General features: G+C 38.2%; 1 protein-coding gene across 1 annotated transcript; it reads left to right on the forward strand.

Annotated features, from left to right (window-relative positions):
* Window positions 1-224: 224 nt before the first annotated feature.
* ZNF831 (zinc finger protein 831) lies at window positions 225-10,250 on the forward strand. Its single transcript, XM_009326788.1, has 5 exons — window positions 225-4,475; window positions 5,303-5,445; window positions 7,116-7,279; window positions 7,975-8,126; window positions 9,396-10,250. Exons 1-5 carry the CDS (start codon window positions 225-227, stop codon window positions 10,248-10,250), a joined length of 5,565 nt encoding a protein of 1,854 aa, XP_009325063.1.
* The last annotated feature ends 8,542 nt before the right edge of the window (window positions 10,251-18,792 follow it).

An 18,792-nucleotide genomic window follows, 5' to 3' on the forward strand; every position in this document is an offset into this window, starting at 1 on the left:
CCGAACTTTAATTCCTAGCTAAGAAATGTGAGACCAATCAATTGGAAAATGAAGTAATAATTGTCTGTATAATGCCTGTATATAAGATTTGTGATATCCTTAATTGCTAGCTTTCCCAGTCCAGCAGTTGAAAGTGCTTATTTTACTTTGCTATCTGAAGATTCCTACTTGTTTTCTTTCCCCTCCCCTACAGATACATGAGCATATGGCAGATAACCTTTGAAATGGAGGCACAGAAGCAGCCTGGTTTTACAGTGGCACTAGCAGATCGACCAGTTCCAACCTCTTCTCTTCAGCCTGCACAGGGTTCTTCAGATCTCAGCCAAGGCAGTGTGATCCCTCACCAGGAACAAGCGCTGTCTCAGCCTGTGTATCTAAAAGCCCTTACCATACCGCTCTATCAGCCCGTCCAGGCAGGATGCTTTCAGCCAAACAGTCAGTTAGTGACTGCTAGGAGCTGTGTAAATCTAGACAGCAGTAACATACCTCTAATCCTGAATCCACTTGTTCCTTCAGAAGGCACAGATCAGCCTCAGTCAGTTTTCCAGAAACAACTTGGGCAAACTCTAACATTGAACATAGTGAGCACTTTACCAGTTTTATCGTCACCGAATTCTTGTGTAAATGCATCTATTGGAAGCCCAGGAAAATTAAAAAAAGCTGGGAAATATATCTGCAAACACTGTGGACGAGATTGTTTGAAGCCAAGTGTCCTTGAGAAACATATTCGCTCTCACACAGGAGAGAGGCCCTTTCCATGCACCACTTGTGGTATTGCATTTAAAACTCAAAGCAATTTGTATAAACACAGAAGAACTCAAACACACGTCAACAATACCAGACTGCCCTCAGACTCTGACAACAGCGGCGTGTTGGAGCAACCCGAGAAATCAACAGAGAGCATCACCTCACATCAAGGCAGCAAACTACTCAGTAGCACCTGTGAAGACAAGGGGATACAGATGAAACAAATGAGTTCAGAGACCAGTGCTGGAACAGACACTAAGAAACTTCTTAATGACCTTTCACTGCCAGCAGCAAGCAATTCATCATTTGCTTCAGAAAATCAGGAAACAACGAACCAGTCCTTTAGTTCAAAGGCTAATCAGGGGGGTCCTGAGAGAGAACCTCAAAGTTTATCATCTCCAGGAGCTTTGCCAAATGGTCAGTGCCAGAGAAAGAAGATACAGGAGCAAATAACTCCAACAGCCAATAAGCACATGCAGTTGCAAAGGCAGCAAGCAACCTCGTCAGAAAAGCAGTGGGATTACAAGCCATTTGACTGCAAGCTAAAGAAGTGTGAGAGCACTGACTCAGGGTATCTGTCACGCTCTGATAGTACAGAACAACAGATGGCATCATCCAGCCCGTTGCATAGTCTCTGTGAGCACAGCACAGAACTGGAAAATGAAACTGCCTCCAGCAGCTTAAGGTGTACCTCCGGAAGCAGTGCAAAGCTCGAGGCAGCTGAGAAAGCTACAGCCTTGATGCTAGAGAAAAAGAGGCTGGAAGAACACATTTCAAAACTTATTTCTCATAACAAAAGTGTGGTGGATGATACCCAGTTAGACAACGTAAGGCCCAGGAAAACTGTCCTTTCTAAACAGGGAAGCATCGATCTGCCAATGCCTTATACATACAAAGACTCTTTCCATTTTGACATCAGAACTTGTGATGTAAATAGGAAAAAGAATCTTTCCCTTTGTTCAGCAAAATCTACCTTTGCACCCCTAGAAAAATGCAAGCCAATGTTTTTTCATTCAGTCCCCACCCAGTTCTCCACAGCGGTAGATACGGTGCCTGTTACACGAAGCAACTCCTTGCCGTTTGTGGAGGGCACAAGAGTGGCACATGACAAAGCAGGTTGTTCAAACCCACTTTCTCTTACTAAGCAGTCTGTAAACACAGGCACTGCTAGTTTGCTGCCTAGCAACAACCTTGCTGCAAATTCAGTGGATTTTCCTAACAGTCATCCCCGAGCTCTCGTCAGACAAACAGCAGTGGATGATTTGCCACTAAGTAATGTGGTTGATCATCATCCTCCGCCTGAGGAGTTGCAAGGGAGTAAAAAGCTTGGGGCCGGAGAAGTAATCAGTGCTAAAAATAAGAAACACAATCAAAGGAAGTTAAAGATGTTCTCTCAGGAAAAATGGCAAATGTATGGAGATGAAACATTTAAGAAAATCTACCAAAAAATGAAAAGCAGTCAAAATGCCAAGAAAATTAAACAAAGGGGGAATAAGATTACAGATATTACAAGCTTCACTCCTGATTCAAAGGAATCAGTCAGCAGTACTGAAATTACTGAGGAAAGAGACGGCAGGAGCTCTGTAAGTGACAGTCTTTCCTCTGTGACAACAGGTTTAAACACTGGTAAATCAGAAACCCGTACTAATGGTAATCATATTCTACAGAATGTGTCCTCCGAGAAAACTGCAGACAGTGTAACCTATGTAATGGAGACATCACGTTCAGTAAATGCTACTGCACGTACTGTAATGAGCAAAACTTCCCAAGACCTCAGCGGCAGTGACACAGATAAATACACAGGTGGCAACAGCCCGTTACGAGCTCCAAGCAGTTGTGAGCTCAGGCTTCAAAATACTCAGTGTCAGCTGAACGCTAGCAGGAGGAGTGATGACTGGTTGCCAGTACAGAGTAGCAAATGGGAAAACCCAAGCCCTGGAAAAGAATCCAGTACATTTGAATCAGATCGTAAAAGCACTTCAAACAATTATGGAAACCGTAGCAGGAATAAGGAGACGGGCCAGCACGCTCTGACACCCCCGTGGGTCCGCTGCAACAACAACAGAGAAGCCGCAGGGAAATCCCAGAATTTACCATCAGAAAGAAAGAAGCTGAAATTTGAAGTGGAGAAGACGCTAAACATTATTTCGAAGTCCTGCCCTAGTCCCAGTAGTGAAAACAATGCAGCAAACGAAGCAGAGAGAGTCTACTGCACTAGCACTCAGTGTCTTTCCACAGCACCAGTGAAATTCTCCAGTAAAGCAGAGGAGCAAAAATTAAGCACAGGAATTAATGAATCCACTGGAGGTACTGAGAATGTGGAATATACGGAAACAATCAAACTCCCCACAAAAGCTCTTAATTATAGTGATGCTAACCTTCTTTCACATTCAGCAGGTATCTCAAGAGCTTCATTTGTGGGATTTTTAGGGCCTGAATTAAGGGGAAGTGATTGCAATTCTTTTGCCTTGCACAATGCAACAGATAAAGATGTCAAAACATGTCTTGTGAAAACAGGAGCAAAAGTACCACTTTTCAGCGACAATGCTGTTGATGCGTCTTCTAAAATCCATCATCTGCAACCTGGTCATTTAACTCCAGTCCCACAACAAAATGCCTTTTCTCCAAAATATATCCTTAAATTGCCGCAAGACAAGAGAGCCTCAGATTTGTCACTTTTGCTTAGATCAGAACAGGAGATTACACCTTGCACATCTGTGACAGACACCTTAACCAACCCCCCCTGCTCTTCCAACGGCGGATCACTCAGCTCTCATTCTAATGATCTGCTTTGGTCCCCTTTAAAATTTGAAGTGAGACAAAAGGCCAGCAAAGGAGAGCTACGATGGAACGTACATGCCAACTGGAAAACTCCAGCATTTTGTTCACCAATCTGTTCAGAAACAACAAATATCTTAACCACAGCAGATAACACTTTTTATAACCAAAACTTCAGGCAGCAGGATATTATACGAGATGCTTGGAAAAACAAACAGAACAAAAATAAATTAAATTATCAAAGGCAAACAGAAGAGAAGTGGATGAGCATAACTACTTCCTCTACACAGACCCCAAAGAAGAGAATATGCTTTACTTCTATGTATACAAGTGGTTTTTTCATATCAGCTGACATCAAAGAAGAGAGGAAGGTTTTACATCATCTTTGCTCAGGAAGTGACTCTTTGATAATGACGTCAGCTTCTAGCAAGGGTGCAGAGCCAGCGATCGTGGGGTGGGACAGAGGTGGAAGCCCATGCATTCTTAAGGACATTTCACCAGCACTGCAGGATACGCAGCATTCTCAGAGCTCAACAGACAACCCCACTTCTTTTTGCCATTCTTTTGGCACTTTTTATTGCCACACTCTCACCACTCACTGTAAAAAATTCCCAGCGCTACCCCACAATAATCTGACTAGCTGCTCTGGAAGTTTAACAGTATCAAGCGCGAAGAGCACCTTCCCGTCACTAAATGCTGAACCTCGATTAACTTGGTGTTGTTTAACAAGAAGCCTTCCTCTGCCTGCTGAGCAGAAGGGGAATGCAGACTCTGTTTACTCCTCCATGCATACCTGTGACAAGGAATCTGGCGATGAAGGCACACTGTCAAAATACGATATTTCTATTTTCAAAATGAAAAATATTAGCAAGACTGTGGCATATGGCTTAACAAACAGGAGTTTAAAAACAGTGGTTTCATCCTTTTCTAAAGGACAACAGATGCAGGAGGTAATATTAATAATCCTATTTCCTTTCTCAAGAGGGTGTAATTGGCTGACACCCCCCCCCCCCCAAAAAAAAAAAGAATAGAATAATAAAAGGATTATCAAAAGTATATTTATGGACATTTACCAGCATTTGTCGATACAGAATTTACAATTTATATTTTTATAAGTTACACATTCATTTGATGCATGAAAAATACATACTTTTGTGTGAATATTTAAGTTTCTTTCACTTGGGAATTTCAGTAGGAATGCTGTCTAGTCAGAAGAATGTATTTCTATTTCTTGATTTTTCCCCTTACGAGTATATTTTATATTCTTCTGTAACAGCATATGTATTTCACTGCTTTCATTTTAGGAGAATATTTGAATTAGAGTAGGACTTAAGTAGGCCATTAATGTCAAGACTTTATTATACTTGGAGATACTTGGAGTCAAAGAGACTGCGTACTAGATCTCTCATCATTTAGATACACTGAAATGTCAGAAAAACCAAATTGTATTTATACCCTGTAAAGTGTTTAAGGCTTGAATGCTTTTCTTTTTTAGGTAAGTGAAGATAGACTAGTCTGTCTGTACAGAGCCTAGAACAGCTTTGTAAGACTAAGCTTACTTTTTATATAGGAAGAATATGAAAGAACATACACATATGAAAGAAGATCCACAAAAGCAGTGAGTTGTTTTAATTATAAAAGTAGATGGACAAAGTGATTAGCAAAAACTAAAACTATGCTATTCAGTGCTGTTTAAAAAGAGCATAGATTTCCAATCTCTCAGTTAATGTAATTTGCAATTTTCATGTACTTCATTTCTTCCCGATATTCTCAACAGTTAAGCTCAGCCGCTCCTGGTGGTGCTTTCAAAAATATTTCGGAGCAAAAGAAGAAAACAGTAGTTTGCAAAAAGGAAAAACTCTCAACAAATAAACTCAAGAGGAGCCACAAACAGAAAAAGATTAAAGTCACCCCAAAATGGTAAGGAATATGGTTTTCAGCTTTCCAAGATACAGACATAATTTTGCTAAAATGGGTGTAAAAAGTCCACAGAAAATAAAAAGTCATCCCCAAAATTCAACCTTGTCAAAATTGAGGGAAAAAATAAATCTCTCGGAAAGAGCTATTCCCACATTGCAGCAGTTCCACAACGGTAAGCTACAAAAAAATATCAGTGTGTTGTTTACGATCAGGAACAGACTTTTCTAAGCAAAACAGACATATACCAAAGAAAGATGATGACTGGTCAGTTGACTCTCACTATGCTTTAGAAATTATTCTTATCTGTCAAAACTGTCAGTATTTCCTTTTGTCTGAAGGGAACCAAAATATTTCAGTTTTTAATCCTGTTACAGCTAAAAGCAGTGCGCGAGACCCTTTTGTCCTCAGAAGATCTATATCCTCTCTATCGCAAGAGAGTGCAGAAGAATAAATATCAAGTTCTAACACAAACTAACAAAACCATCTGTAGTTTAAAGGATCAAGCAGGAAGAATTTGAGTATAAAACTGTCAAAGGCACATTGTATCAATCAGCACAGTTTCTCCGTATTTAATGGGAGTTGGTATCAGTGGAAGATTTAGCCTCTAATCTTTCAAGAGTGTGGGGTAGCAGAATGTCTGATGAATTGCTTCAATAAGAAACACATACTGTGTGCATACACCCCTTTTATTTTATTTCATGACCAAAGTCAGACAGAGTGACTCCCTTGTGGACAAATCGGTGTCAGTAACTTAATCACCGTGTCTAGTTTGGCAAACAGCACTGCAATTTTGCAGGATCGTAAGAACAAAAATAGAAGACTCGGGTCTATGTTATCCAGTCCAGTGACGTTCTTCTAGGACTTTTTTCTGGTTTGGTTTTTGGGTGTTTTTTTGTTTTGTTTCATTCTTTTTTTCCTGCTGGTCTCAGAATTTATTTCTTTGACTGTATCAAATAAGTAGAGGGACTCAATTGAGTACAGAGTCCTGAAAGCTCAGGTCATACATATTAGTAGCTAACTGGCCAAGCTATTAATTATTAAATGTAATATATTTTTCTATTACACCAAACACCTGAATAAGCACGTCCTTTTAGATTTACTTATTACTCTGTGTATAGTGACTGATTCTATTGATACAGGAATGGGACCTTCCAATGTACTCTAGTCTCAATCATTAAGAGTTACTGAAAGATCTAGCTAGAGCAGAAAACAAAGCAAAGTTGGATTATTCAGCATGAGTTTTCTAAATAACTGAAATACTTATGTTGTTCATTAGTGATGATAAATAGGTAGCACATAAGAAGTGAAATGAAAAGTAAAAAAGCCAACAACTATGCAGTCTCAGGTGATTCCTGTGCGATACAAGTCTTTATGAAGTATGTTGTTTTAAAATTCCAGATATAGGAAAAAGAATCTGTTATTCCTGAATCCTTTTCTCTTAGCAAACCAAGGATTTACTGAATCCTACTGAGGAAAAATTTAATAAAATAATTGTGGGTCTCTTGCCTAAAATCCTGATTTTTTTTTTGAGTTGACATAAACAAACATCTCCTTCACTGTAATAAATTGCTGTTAGACTTAAATTTACCTGATGATGTGGTACTATTCTACTCTGGCTGCTTTTAAACAGCACGTATTTCTTTACCCTTTCAATGCCATTGGCAATGCAGGTACAGAGGGAGGCACGTACATGGATATGCTCAGTTGAACCGACTAAGCAAGCGGCACTATTTTCCAAATAGAACACCGGATGCTTTGAAAAAGGGCTATTCATCACAACCCTGTAAATTTAATAAGTATAAGAAGTGTCATTCTCCTCAATCAAAGGTACAAGGTAAGTATTTTGAATATTTTTTAATGTATTGAATGTTTATTTTTTAAGAGAACGAATGTTAGCGGTATCTCTGATATGCACCTGTTCCACATGGAACTGCAAAACCACTTTTGTCCTTCAGTATGTTCTGCAAGTAAAAATACAAACATCTCACGCATTTTCAGAACTGAACGCACGATGCTTTTCGTGCACATACTTACATATGTGAATTTGACAATTAGGAGGGCATTTTAAAAAGAAATAGCTCAAAATAACCTTCCGCAAGAAGCCTAAACAGTTTTAAGATGGATCTTTATCAGTTTCTGAAACAAGACTGCATGTTTGCAGTGCGAAATGAGTTTGGTGTGTTGACTTGTCTTCTGTGTTCCAATGACCACGCCCCCGGTTAATTAGCAGTATTAATGCAAATGATGTTTATGCCACAACCATCTTGGAAGCAGGGACAATACCTTGTGTTCGTTCACAGCAGATATGACTAGCTATTACTTTTCAGGACAGTAATGGCCAGTAAAAAAACCCCAAACCCAAACACATATACAGTAAATGAGAAAATGTATCAGGCTTAGAATAAAGATTTACAGAAAATAGTAAAAACATAGAAGTTAGTTCAGTGATATGATGAGAAATTTAGTACGTTCTAGCATGTGGGGGAATAAAAAATCAAAGTAAAAGTTTCTTCAACCTCTTTTCAATAGAAAATTACCTACACCAGCAAAAAGACACATCTTGTTCCACCTCAGACAAGCCACTTTGCAGAAGGAAAAAAGAAGGAAAGAATAACTCAGGAATATTTTCCCATACTGAAAATCTGAACCATGTTAATCAAAAAGACAAAATGGATAAAAAAGTAGGTATTGTACCTTAACTCATGTATTACTTTTTATTAAAAGAAAAAAAAGATATTGGTAATTAAAACTTGAATTATATTCAGCTGTTTCAAGGTTCAAGTTGAGACTACTTTGTATCACAGATTTTGTTTAAAAGTGTGTTAAAGGTATTTTTGGGGTTAAAAATGTAACGAAAACTTACTAATGTTAGAATTAGCTTTTTTAAAAGAACAATTAAACTTGCATCAATTAGAAAGGCTGTTTCTCGTGCTTGCTGTCAGAGGATCGATTAGCACTGATGTCGGAGGTGCCAGTAGATGTAGCACAGAGCATCCCGAGACAGAGACAGTAAACTTGAAACTAGAAAAGTGGGGAGGGTAGTAACGGCCACGTAGCGATGGGAAGAATGTGTATCCAGCATCGCAACGGGATTTCTTTAGCCCTTTGTGGAAGCCAGTGCCGCTGTGGTTTCAATGCTACCGATGGCTGCGTTAGCTAGAAGGGGCCTTAGACACATCTGCACGTGCTGCAAACAATGCATGTTGTACAGCTGTCAGCACGGCTGCTGGGAGCAGTCTGTGCTCACCCCAATTCTTGTACTTTTCCCTAGTCTTCTGCTGGCCACACTTGAAGACAAAAGCTACTGAGCCAGACTGCTGTTATGTAGCATGAGCACTGGTTCTTCACGTAGCATAAGCAGTATCGTATTTAGGAACCTAATCCTTAAAATGTTTTTTACGAAGTAATTTTATTTCCTACACATATCTCACCACCTCAGACATTGTAATATTTCTTACACACTCACCACAACCCTTTCCTCCTACATTGCACAAACATTGCTGCAATATGTATATTAAAATATCTTAATGAAAAGAACACCATCCTAGACCATACATAAGAATGCAGCTTGAAACCCCTAACCCCTGTCATCCATCAATTATTAGCATGATCTTTCACCTAACCAAGAAAAAAAGAAACCTGAGGAAAAAATACATCCTTTACTACACCTCCCACACACACTGGGAGAAAAAAAAAAGGTTTTCTCATCAAAAGAGGGATGAGTAACTTGGTCTGCAGTAATGAAAAAAAAAAGAGTGCAAATATAATCACAGTTGTATAAAAAAAGGTTGACGTGATGCTTAATTACTCAGCTGATAGGAGTTATAGCAGAGGTAAATGTTTTCTACTGATATAGTCAACTTAGTTATCATTGCACTTTTATAAAGGATGGAATTGCTCTGGATTGAAAATTTTAAATGTAAATTTCTTTCCCCCCCTAATTTCTACAGGACATTTCTGGGCAAATCAGGGAACACACAAGAACAAACGTCTCTCTTCAGAACGTTACAGCTCCTCTGGAAATATCTATGACAGCTCATTCCTTTTCATCCACAGTTAATACAGCCATGCAGCAAGTCAGCGGTGATGTGGAAATCTGCTCTTTAGTGCCACAACCACTTGTGCTTCAGCGATCAGTCCCAGGGGAGTCACAGCCAAACGTTCAGAGTGACTCAACGGCATCTTCTTTTTGGTCTTGCCCTTCTGGTTTTACAAATACAGGCACAGGTGATCACCCTGACAGCACAAACTCAGAGACTACTGGTCCTCTTTCCTTACATCTAGAAGCAAGCCAGGAAAACATACTAAATGTAGAGTCAGAGAGTCAAAGAATCGGTACGTTAGACCCGGTGACCCAGGCCTCAGGAAGGGAGAAACCTCCAATTGAAGAAAACACATATTCGTCTCCAAAAGAAAACTCAGCTCCCAGTTCCCAGCCTGGATGTTCACGTCTATTCGGATCAAAAGCAGAGCCTCTTCCTGAGGCAGTCACAGGGGCTAAATTACCCACTACAGAATACACAGAGCGGGCAAACTTTTCTCAAAAAATCCTTGACCTTCACAGAAGCGCAGACAAGAATGGAGCCCACCTGCAGTCAAATAGCTATGGAAGGCCACACGGAACAGCTACTACTACCTTTAAAAAGCCCCTAATTACTCTCAGGTCCCCCGAGTTCAAGACTTACGCTGCAACGCCTTCCAAGGCATACAAAAAGAGAGGTTTAGAGATGATGAGGAAGCAGACCAGAGTTGAGTATGATGACCCTAGCAGTGATGATGAGGATAGGCTTGTTATAGAAATATAGCAAATAGGCTGCTAACAAGATGCATGTTTGATGGCCCACTACAGAAGGAAGTACCACGGATGTTTGATCTGTATTTCTGAAGCACCTTAAAATCAGAAAAGCCATTCCTCTGTGCAATAGGCAGCATTCTCTTCTGAAGAGTCCTTTCTTTCAAGGACTCAAACTTTTTTTAAAAAAGCTTATTTGAAGCAGAGAGGGAGCTGGCATCACACATTTAAATGCAGGTGGTAAACCTGTGTTTATGAGGGGTTTCCAGCATTGTTAATGTTCTTACCAGTCTCATATAATTCCCACAAGTGCTAGCTGCCAGTGGTTGTATTATTAAAAGGCTGCAGTGTATTTATTTACTACTAACAACACTATAGCAGCAGCTTCCTCAATGTATGAGCTAGGATTTCCTGGGAGGGTACGGATGTGTTCTCTTCTATATACTCCTCTTGTCTTGTAGTCACTGCCTTCTGCACTGGGAGTGATACGCTGGCATTAAGGGGAAGATCTGTTCCCTAAGTGTCCGTGATATTGGAAGAGGCTGGAAAAATGCTGATCTTTTTCCATGTTGCACAAATGTCAATGCTTCTTTGTGACAAATGACACAAGCATGCTTTGCTTTGTGTTTTGTGCCTTTTATGCCAAGATCTACTCAAATATTCTTGATTTCTAGTTGGAGAATATGGGTGTTAGCTATTGATATTTCCTTGTGGTAAAATTTCTGACAAGGATTTTCTCATTATATTCATCACATTGTGCTCCAACCGATGTAATCTGGAATGTGTCATTTTTATTGTAATCTTAAGTTTAACTGCAATGATGCTATTTTATTGAGAGTAAAGAAGCTATATGGCATAGCTTGTTTTCTTTTTTTAACAAAAAGTTTTGTGCTACGAACCCTAAAATTTACTGGTTTCTATGTGAATAAATAATTAGATATTTTAATTTGACCAAGTGTATTCACTTGCTTGATTAAACTGATAAACATTAAAACCATTCAACTTCTACATTACAGTCAAATTCTATACTTAAACTTCTACTGTTCTTATATTCTGAATCGTACATAGGGTTTTATGGATTAACCTACATGGGATATTCGGAATTGCTTTTACTTTAATCATGCACAAGTAAGCTTATATAGATCATACTCACAAAGAAATCTAGTATACTACATGAGAAAAATAAATGTATATGTGCAAAAAGATGCCAAAACAGCTCACAGACATAAAACAAGTGCTAAGTCCCACGCAATTCCTGTGTTTTCAGATGTCTTACAAACATGACGAGACTTGGGGTTGTCCATACAGAGCTTCACATTTACCCTCAAATTATGCTCATAAATTTATTATTGGTACAGAAAACAAAAATCATGATCAAAATATTACACCAATTCCTAATTCTAATGTGTAAAAGAAAAAAAAAAGTTAGGAAAAAAATCTACTCTTTCAGAATAGAGGATGAACCATGAAAGACATTTTTCCCTTTCTAAAAATGTTACAATATTACACCAATTACACCAATGATTGGTGTCAAAACTGCAAGGAAAAAATCTAGGAATATTAGTTTAAGGAATTACGCATTTCTATTCACCTGCTTTACTTCTCATTTACTAAGTGCTGGGGTTTTATAACAATAGTATTACTACTGATCTGTTGGGTTGTGATCAGAATTGGCAGCTCAGACATACAGTGAACCAGTCTGTTCTTTTGCTACACTTCATGGCAGACTTCTGTAAACTTCCGTTTACCTCCACATACCGCACCGTGAGAGGATAAGGTGAAGTAACAGCCTCCTTAACTTGGGAAGCTTGGTATTTAGAGCTCAGCAAGCATGGGCATATAGTTGAAGAATGAATGGCATCAACAACGGTGGATTGCAAGGCACTGCAAATTGCATATTTTGTTGGCTGAGATACAGTACAGAAAATACCATTTTGCTTAGAATGATACAGCTGAAAAGAATGATATAGCTGTAGATTGCTTTTATATTAGATTTTTCTCTTTATACTGTTAAATTATTTTATCAATAAAAATGAAATATGAGGATCTTAGTACATGCACTAGTATTATAGTTCAAGCATATTAACATTTAATGACTTTAAGTAGCAATTATGCTAAATTTCTTAGTCTACCTCAAACTTTAGCAGAAGAATTAACATGTTACTCAGGAAACTTCTGACTAAGATTATTAGCAAGAAAAATGTTGATAACATCATTAATATGACAAGTTTCACTGGGTTTGGTATTACAGGGACAAGAAAGATCAAAGAAAAAACTGTTTTGAATCTTTCTTGCTCTGTTCAGTATTTGTGCTCCAAGACAAACCGGAGAGGTATTTGGGTGAATCCCAGGTGCAAAGAATTTAAATAGTGTGAGTTCAAAGAAGTACACTAATGTAACTCCGATTTGGGAGAAAAAGAGGAAAAGAAGAGGGAAGAGGGAGGGGGAGGAGATGCCATCAATATTACCACAATATTGAACCATTCAAAGTTTTGGAACATTTCTTCTGCTGGAATCACTCAAAGTTACAACTAGATTCTGAGTCTGTAGAAAAAGGAGGAGAAAAAGAAACGCAACGCAATGCTTACAGAGATACACGAGTCAGTGTTCCCAGCAATGCTGTTGGGCGTGCTCTGTTAAAGGCCATACGACTGCTGTCACGCAGGTACTTGCGTGAATACGTGCATTAGATAATCATACTAACAAAAAAGCACATGCCCGGTTTCAGCTGCTTTAGCTTCAGATCTTTTTCCGTCTTCGTTTTCAAACTCCCTATATATCTTTGTTAATAGTAGTATGGATGACAAGAAAGGGGTTTTTTCAATTTTTAATCAGAATTTTCAATTCTGTGCCATTCCATCCAAAAATTTGACACAGTAAAAATTCAAACGTTTCCAAGTTCTGCAAAGTCTCTTAAAAAAGTATATATAGTCTTTTAGAGCTAATGGAAGATTTCCAAACCTATTAAATCTGCCTGATCCAGCTGTAAAGAAAAGCTTTGACAAGCACCTTTTTAAAGCACAGTACAAGAAAGCCACTACATCGAACCACACCGGCAGGCTCCACAGCCAGTATATTCACCTCTTGCTTGTGCAAGAGTTTTGCTATTATAATTTATGGACATGTAATGAATATGCTAGATAAAGTATTTTGCATAATGTTTGTGGCTAAATGTTGTGTTTTAAAGCGGAATTTCTACATCAGTAACTTAGAAATATTCTAATGACAGTCTCAGAAGTGCTGTGCAAAGAAACATTTATCCTGTGTATATTTTACAGCATTAAATATAGAAATTTCTTTGTCATACCGCAGCTGTAGCTGGAAGAAAGATGGGACAATTTTAAGTGAGCTGAGAAAGTACATCTTAAGCTCTGTTTCCTGACAGAAGTAATCCTTGATATTTTAGTTCAGTATATGGTATAAAAATTTGACCTAACATTAGAGTTGAAAATCAAAAAATCGTAGTTCTTTAAAAGCACCAACAGATCTATGGTGGCATTTTAACGGTATCACTAAAGAAGGTAGCGACTCTGGCACAAATCTTTTTAGCCATAACAGCCCTGAGAGGAGTAAGGTCTGAATCACGTACACCAATGTGTGAAGACTGTAAGGAATGTTCTTGGTTTAAGTTAGGGAACTCAAGGAGTTTGCATATCCAAATCCAACTGGCCATATGGCAAACAACATATTTTGGCTTTCCAGAAGATGCTGTATTCACAGAACAACATACAAGGCTATACAGGCAAACTATTCTCTACCTTTTACACAGCAAAAGCGTCAGCCGTGCAGTAATGTATTTAATTAATCTGCAAGAAGCTGAGCATCAAAGCCACATGAGGGCACCAGGCACAGAGAAAAATCTGTGTTTCTTTATCCTTCAAAGTCAGCAGCAGTTCTGACAGATCACTGCTTTGCTATAAGCAAATTTGAAATTCCTTTGCACAAGCACGCATCCCATCAACATTTTCCTCCTTCTATCGAAGGAAGCAAATTAATAAGGAATACTGATCACTCATAAGATCTATATTCAACACCTGCATCTACTCAAATAGACTGTAAATACGTGGATGTTTCAGATTTTCCCTCTTTAGATGTGAACAAACTATTTCTTATTGTTTCAAACTTTTATATTAGATCTTACTAATTATTGATACTTCACTGATCTGCCTGGCAAACCCTAACGCATGCGCAAGGGTGGATGAGAGGGGTGCGAACCAACCAGAGCAAGCCCAGAGATCACCAACAAATACAAAGATATGCCTTGAATATGTAATTGATGAGAAAAGATAACAAGAGCTGGCTAGCTATCAGAAGAGAAAATTAAGGAAATACGCACACAAAAGTTCAGCAGAAGAATGTGGGAAGACTATCACAATCATCTGTCTTCCACATCCATTCTGGGAGGTTATGAAATGATGGGCTTAATTTGCAGCATATAAACTAGGTATTAAGAAAAGCTTCCTATTTAAGGAGCAACAAAGCGTGTTACAAATAACCCAGGGAGGTTATAGACTCTTCATCACTCGACAACTTCAGTAACAGTTTAGGCAAGTATTTCTTATTATGGGTATGATATTATTTAGGGTTGGAACAGATTTTCTTTCCAGCCCTATTTTTATTCATAAATTCTAGTTTGTCAATAGAGTCCCCAAAACACAATGCTTAAAATATTTAGTACTTATGTGGCTGTATATGCACTACTGCTACACACAGAGGGTGGTGTCTAAACAGATTTGGTTTGCGTTACTCGCAATATATATCTGGTTTTGTATGTTGCCTATGTTTTATTTACACAACCAAATTTGTTCCTATTCATGAGTGTTTAGATTATAATAATTTTCATGTAGTTAAGTAGCTTTGCTAAACCATTAATTTTACCTTAAGGATTTGTGTGGAATTATGACTGCAGATTAAGACTCCCGATCTGTATTTTTCATTTACCATCAGCATTCCAGAAAAGTCACATGGATGAAAAGGTCAATATTTTTTTTTTTTTACTTTAAAATACTGTGAGATTTTAACAGCACATTCAAAGTGTTCTGGTGGAACTGGATAAATGTCACATGGAAGCACATAACTTAAAAGCTGTGTCTTCCAGGGAACTGTAATGTTACCACAGTTTGGTTATAAGCCATTCTCTTACGTTTAAGCAGTACAGAAATATAAAAAAGCAGTTTTCTTTCTCACAGTCAAAGTCAATGTACCTATTGACTACTCATAACAACTGCCTAAATGTGTTCTGTATTTAGGTAATTCTTGAGTTTAGAAGAACTACAAGAGCCAGTTGAACAACTGAACTGAACTGAATGACTCAGCTGAACATATTTGTGAGTGCTTTGCAAAGTAGTCAAAAAGGATTCTTGTGCCAGGGGTGTACAGACTATTTTGGCTTTAAAAAAACCACTGTGTAAGTCTCATTATCGGTCCCTAATAATGTTAAGGTTTAAAAACCAAAACAAAACAAGGTGATTCTAATACATTCAATTAATTAATCCATAATCCAGTTTTATAAGCATCACAAATTTTGTGTATATGCATTTGCATCATGTTTTTGTTTCACTGATTGACAAAACAAGCAATTCTAGGTACAACATGGATATAATATTAGGAGCGTGTACTTGATCCAGCAAGGATTGGAAGTGTTTCAGAGTGAGCTAGTTCAGATATATTAGAGACTGATTCTTTTCAAAGATTCTTATCCCATTAACAAAACGAGCAGTTGGATGAAAGCTGTGGAGCTGTGTTTTGTAATCTACGGTGGTCTTGTTTTCCAGATGTCTTTGAATGCTCCTTAGGTTCAATAGTACTGCTGATGAGGTCAGTCATTCTAGGCAAATGTAGGCAGCTAAGCCTTTATGGAGTCAGGCTTCAATGCATCTTTCTGAATTACACTTAACCTCTGCAAAGCAAAGCCCCTTACACATTACAGAGGTGTTCATGGGGCAAAATTAAGGTCAAATCAACAGCCCTCCCCACTCTTTTTACACCGATAGAGCTATAGTCAGTGTTTATATCTAAAAATCTTTCTATGAATCATCATTCTTTCTTATACCTATCATATTCAGATTTTTCTTGAAAACATCCTTCTCATTTCATTGTACATTCCCAAATAAAACATTTTGTCTCAAATACACAGCTGGGAGTATGACAGGGTCATTCAGATGAGCTGCTGTTGTCCTCTCTCCTCTGTAAAAAGGAGCCATTACAGAAACTTCCCCCTCTCCATCAAAATGGTTAATGCAAAAAGAAAAGAACAAAATTTATTTCCGTAGCATGCCTTGACAGCAACCTAGGTTAGCAACTAAAGAGGGCAAAGGGAGCCAGGGTTGTTCCTACCTATGTTAGGAAACCACAGTCTGAGAAGAGGAATACTTTACTGGGAAGCTAAGCCAGGGCTATAGTAGTTAGCTCGAATCTCAAAACCTGTATGTACAAATGCAATTACAAGATTGGCACAACTAGCCATTTAGATGGCTATGTGCACTTACATGTTTATGTGTGTTGGCTGAAAGGAGGAACAGGGAAAATTACACCTCTTAAAAAGTAACTTGACCATTAACTCTACAATACCTTTTAATGTTCCCATTGCTTACAGGGAATAATTTGCATTGAGCTCCTGAAATGGAAGGCAATACAGGCATAAAACACATCATCTCAGCCTCTGCAGCCCACGAGTGGTTTTTATTCCAACTCATCCCTCTTATGAGGAAGTTTTGCATAACTCTGTTGATTCTAGTTACGGTTTATGCTAGCTCAAAATGGAGCGAATATTTAAAAGGGAAATGATACAAAGGTCTGAGACCTCAAATCACTAGTTGTCCAGAAGCAAGAAAGTAAATATAGCTAAGTAAAGCACAAAAAAGCTGCCTCATCCTGTGCAATATTATAAAGCTTAAGAGATTACATAAAAAGGATTTACAAACTTTGATTTAAAAATAAGAACAAAAGCAAAATGGTCATTATTACGTTTGATATGAAAAACACAATTTTTTTTTTATTTGTACCAGATGTGGATAGGCAGATGTGAACTGTTGGACAATAGTCAGAGAAGTGGAATTAGGGAAATATCCATAAATAACGTGCCTGCGGAAACATGTTCGGTGCTTCAAAAAGAATTCAGGTGCTATTAGAAATGGGAGAACCTCCTTACCCTGAAGATGTTGACAAATTTGAAGAAATTCCAAGCAGGGAAAAAACCTGATTGGGGAAATAGATTACTTTTGCAGAAAGATTAAAGGAACCAATCTTCTGCTCTCAATTACACCAATGTGGTCCAATTAAATTTAGTGACGACGTACCAATATAACCAGGAGAAAAGCTTGACTGAAATATATGATATGAAGAATTTGCTTAGAAACGCTCAGAGGAAGAATTCTCTTTAGGAAGGAAAGGAATTGGTAAAATATTTTAGGGAAACAATAGGTCATGTAATAAGATTTAAACTGAAAAGAAGGAAAATACAGCCAGAGAATGTTCCACTGCAGTTACATCTACTAAATACCTCCTCTGGGATATTTAAAGTGAAGCTAGAACACGGCCACTCGCTGTACAAAATAATTATACACAGGAGGTCGCTAGAGAGTGCGATCAAGCAGCTCTTCTCGTAGAAATCCCTGTCATTCATAGAATCAGACACAATGTCTACATCTATTGTTTCTCTCCACCTTAATTCACACAGTAGTGACTAATGCATTATGAAAATTTATCCAAGCTGGATCAGTTACTAAAATGTAACTGCATTGCCTTTATTGCTAAGTCTATCGGATGTTCCATTTTGTATTCATCAAGAACAGACTGTGTAAGAAGAGCACCTCAAAAAAAAAAAAAAAAATCACCGGTCTTGGTTTAATTACAATGCCCCTGCAAAAAAAAATGGGGCCAGAAGGAGAGCAATCTTACCACTTATCTTTGCCTCCTGGATAATATGATCAAGACAGAGTTTCTAAGGTAGATCTGAAAATACATATATTTGCTGGTATTTTGCTTTTGGAAGCAACAACAATCCTTGCCAATATTTTAATTTACTAACCACTATGCAAAGAGATCTGGAGCACATGCACTTACGCCCAAAATGCATCAAAATTTTGCAAGTGGGAATCCAGAGAGATACACAGAAGGCTGAAAAATGTTTGCAAACAGTCATATTACTATCGTGTTCAGGGTTAACAATTGGAAGTTTAGCCTCATTGTAAAAAGTACCCTGGCAGCAATCACTTAAACCTATTGTTCATGATTAAAAGTACCTGCCAAATCTCTGAAATCACCGTCATGGTTCAGAGGTGTGACTATGTTCTTGACTGTATTCTTCCTCTTCCAACTTCCAGATCTTCCCCTTAAGATTCCTTCTTCCAGTCTTACAACTAAAATCTCTGTTTAGAGATAACAGCTTTTAGACAGAATGACTAAGTCAAATCTGCACTAGTGTGATGAAACTCATAAAGCAAAGGTGACTGTCTCACTACATTTCTTAGTGGACGAACATTCAAGATCCACATTCTGGTGGTAGTTTCTGCAGGCAGAATAAAACCCTCCATGAGGAGACAAGTGCACTGGGT

Source organism: Pygoscelis adeliae, unplaced genomic scaffold (genome assembly GCF_000699105.1).
Source record: "Pygoscelis adeliae isolate BGI_AS28 unplaced genomic scaffold, ASM69910v1 Scaffold286, whole genome shotgun sequence".
NCBI lineage: Eukaryota > Metazoa > Chordata > Aves > Sphenisciformes > Spheniscidae > Pygoscelis > Pygoscelis adeliae.

Excerpts from the sequence above, each read along its gene's own strand:
- ZNF831 (XM_009326788.1), top strand. The coding sequence starts at position 225 with ATGGAGGCACAGAAGCAGCCTGGTTTTACAGTGGCACTAGCAGATCGA. Across the intron at positions 4,476-5,302 it reads AAGGACAACAGATGCAGGAG|TTAAGCTCAGCCGCTCCTGG; the intron begins GTAATATTAATA and ends TATTCTCAACAG. Across the intron at positions 7,280-7,974 it reads TCCTCAATCAAAGGTACAAG|AAAATTACCTACACCAGCAA; the intron begins GTAAGTATTTTG and ends TCTTTTCAATAG.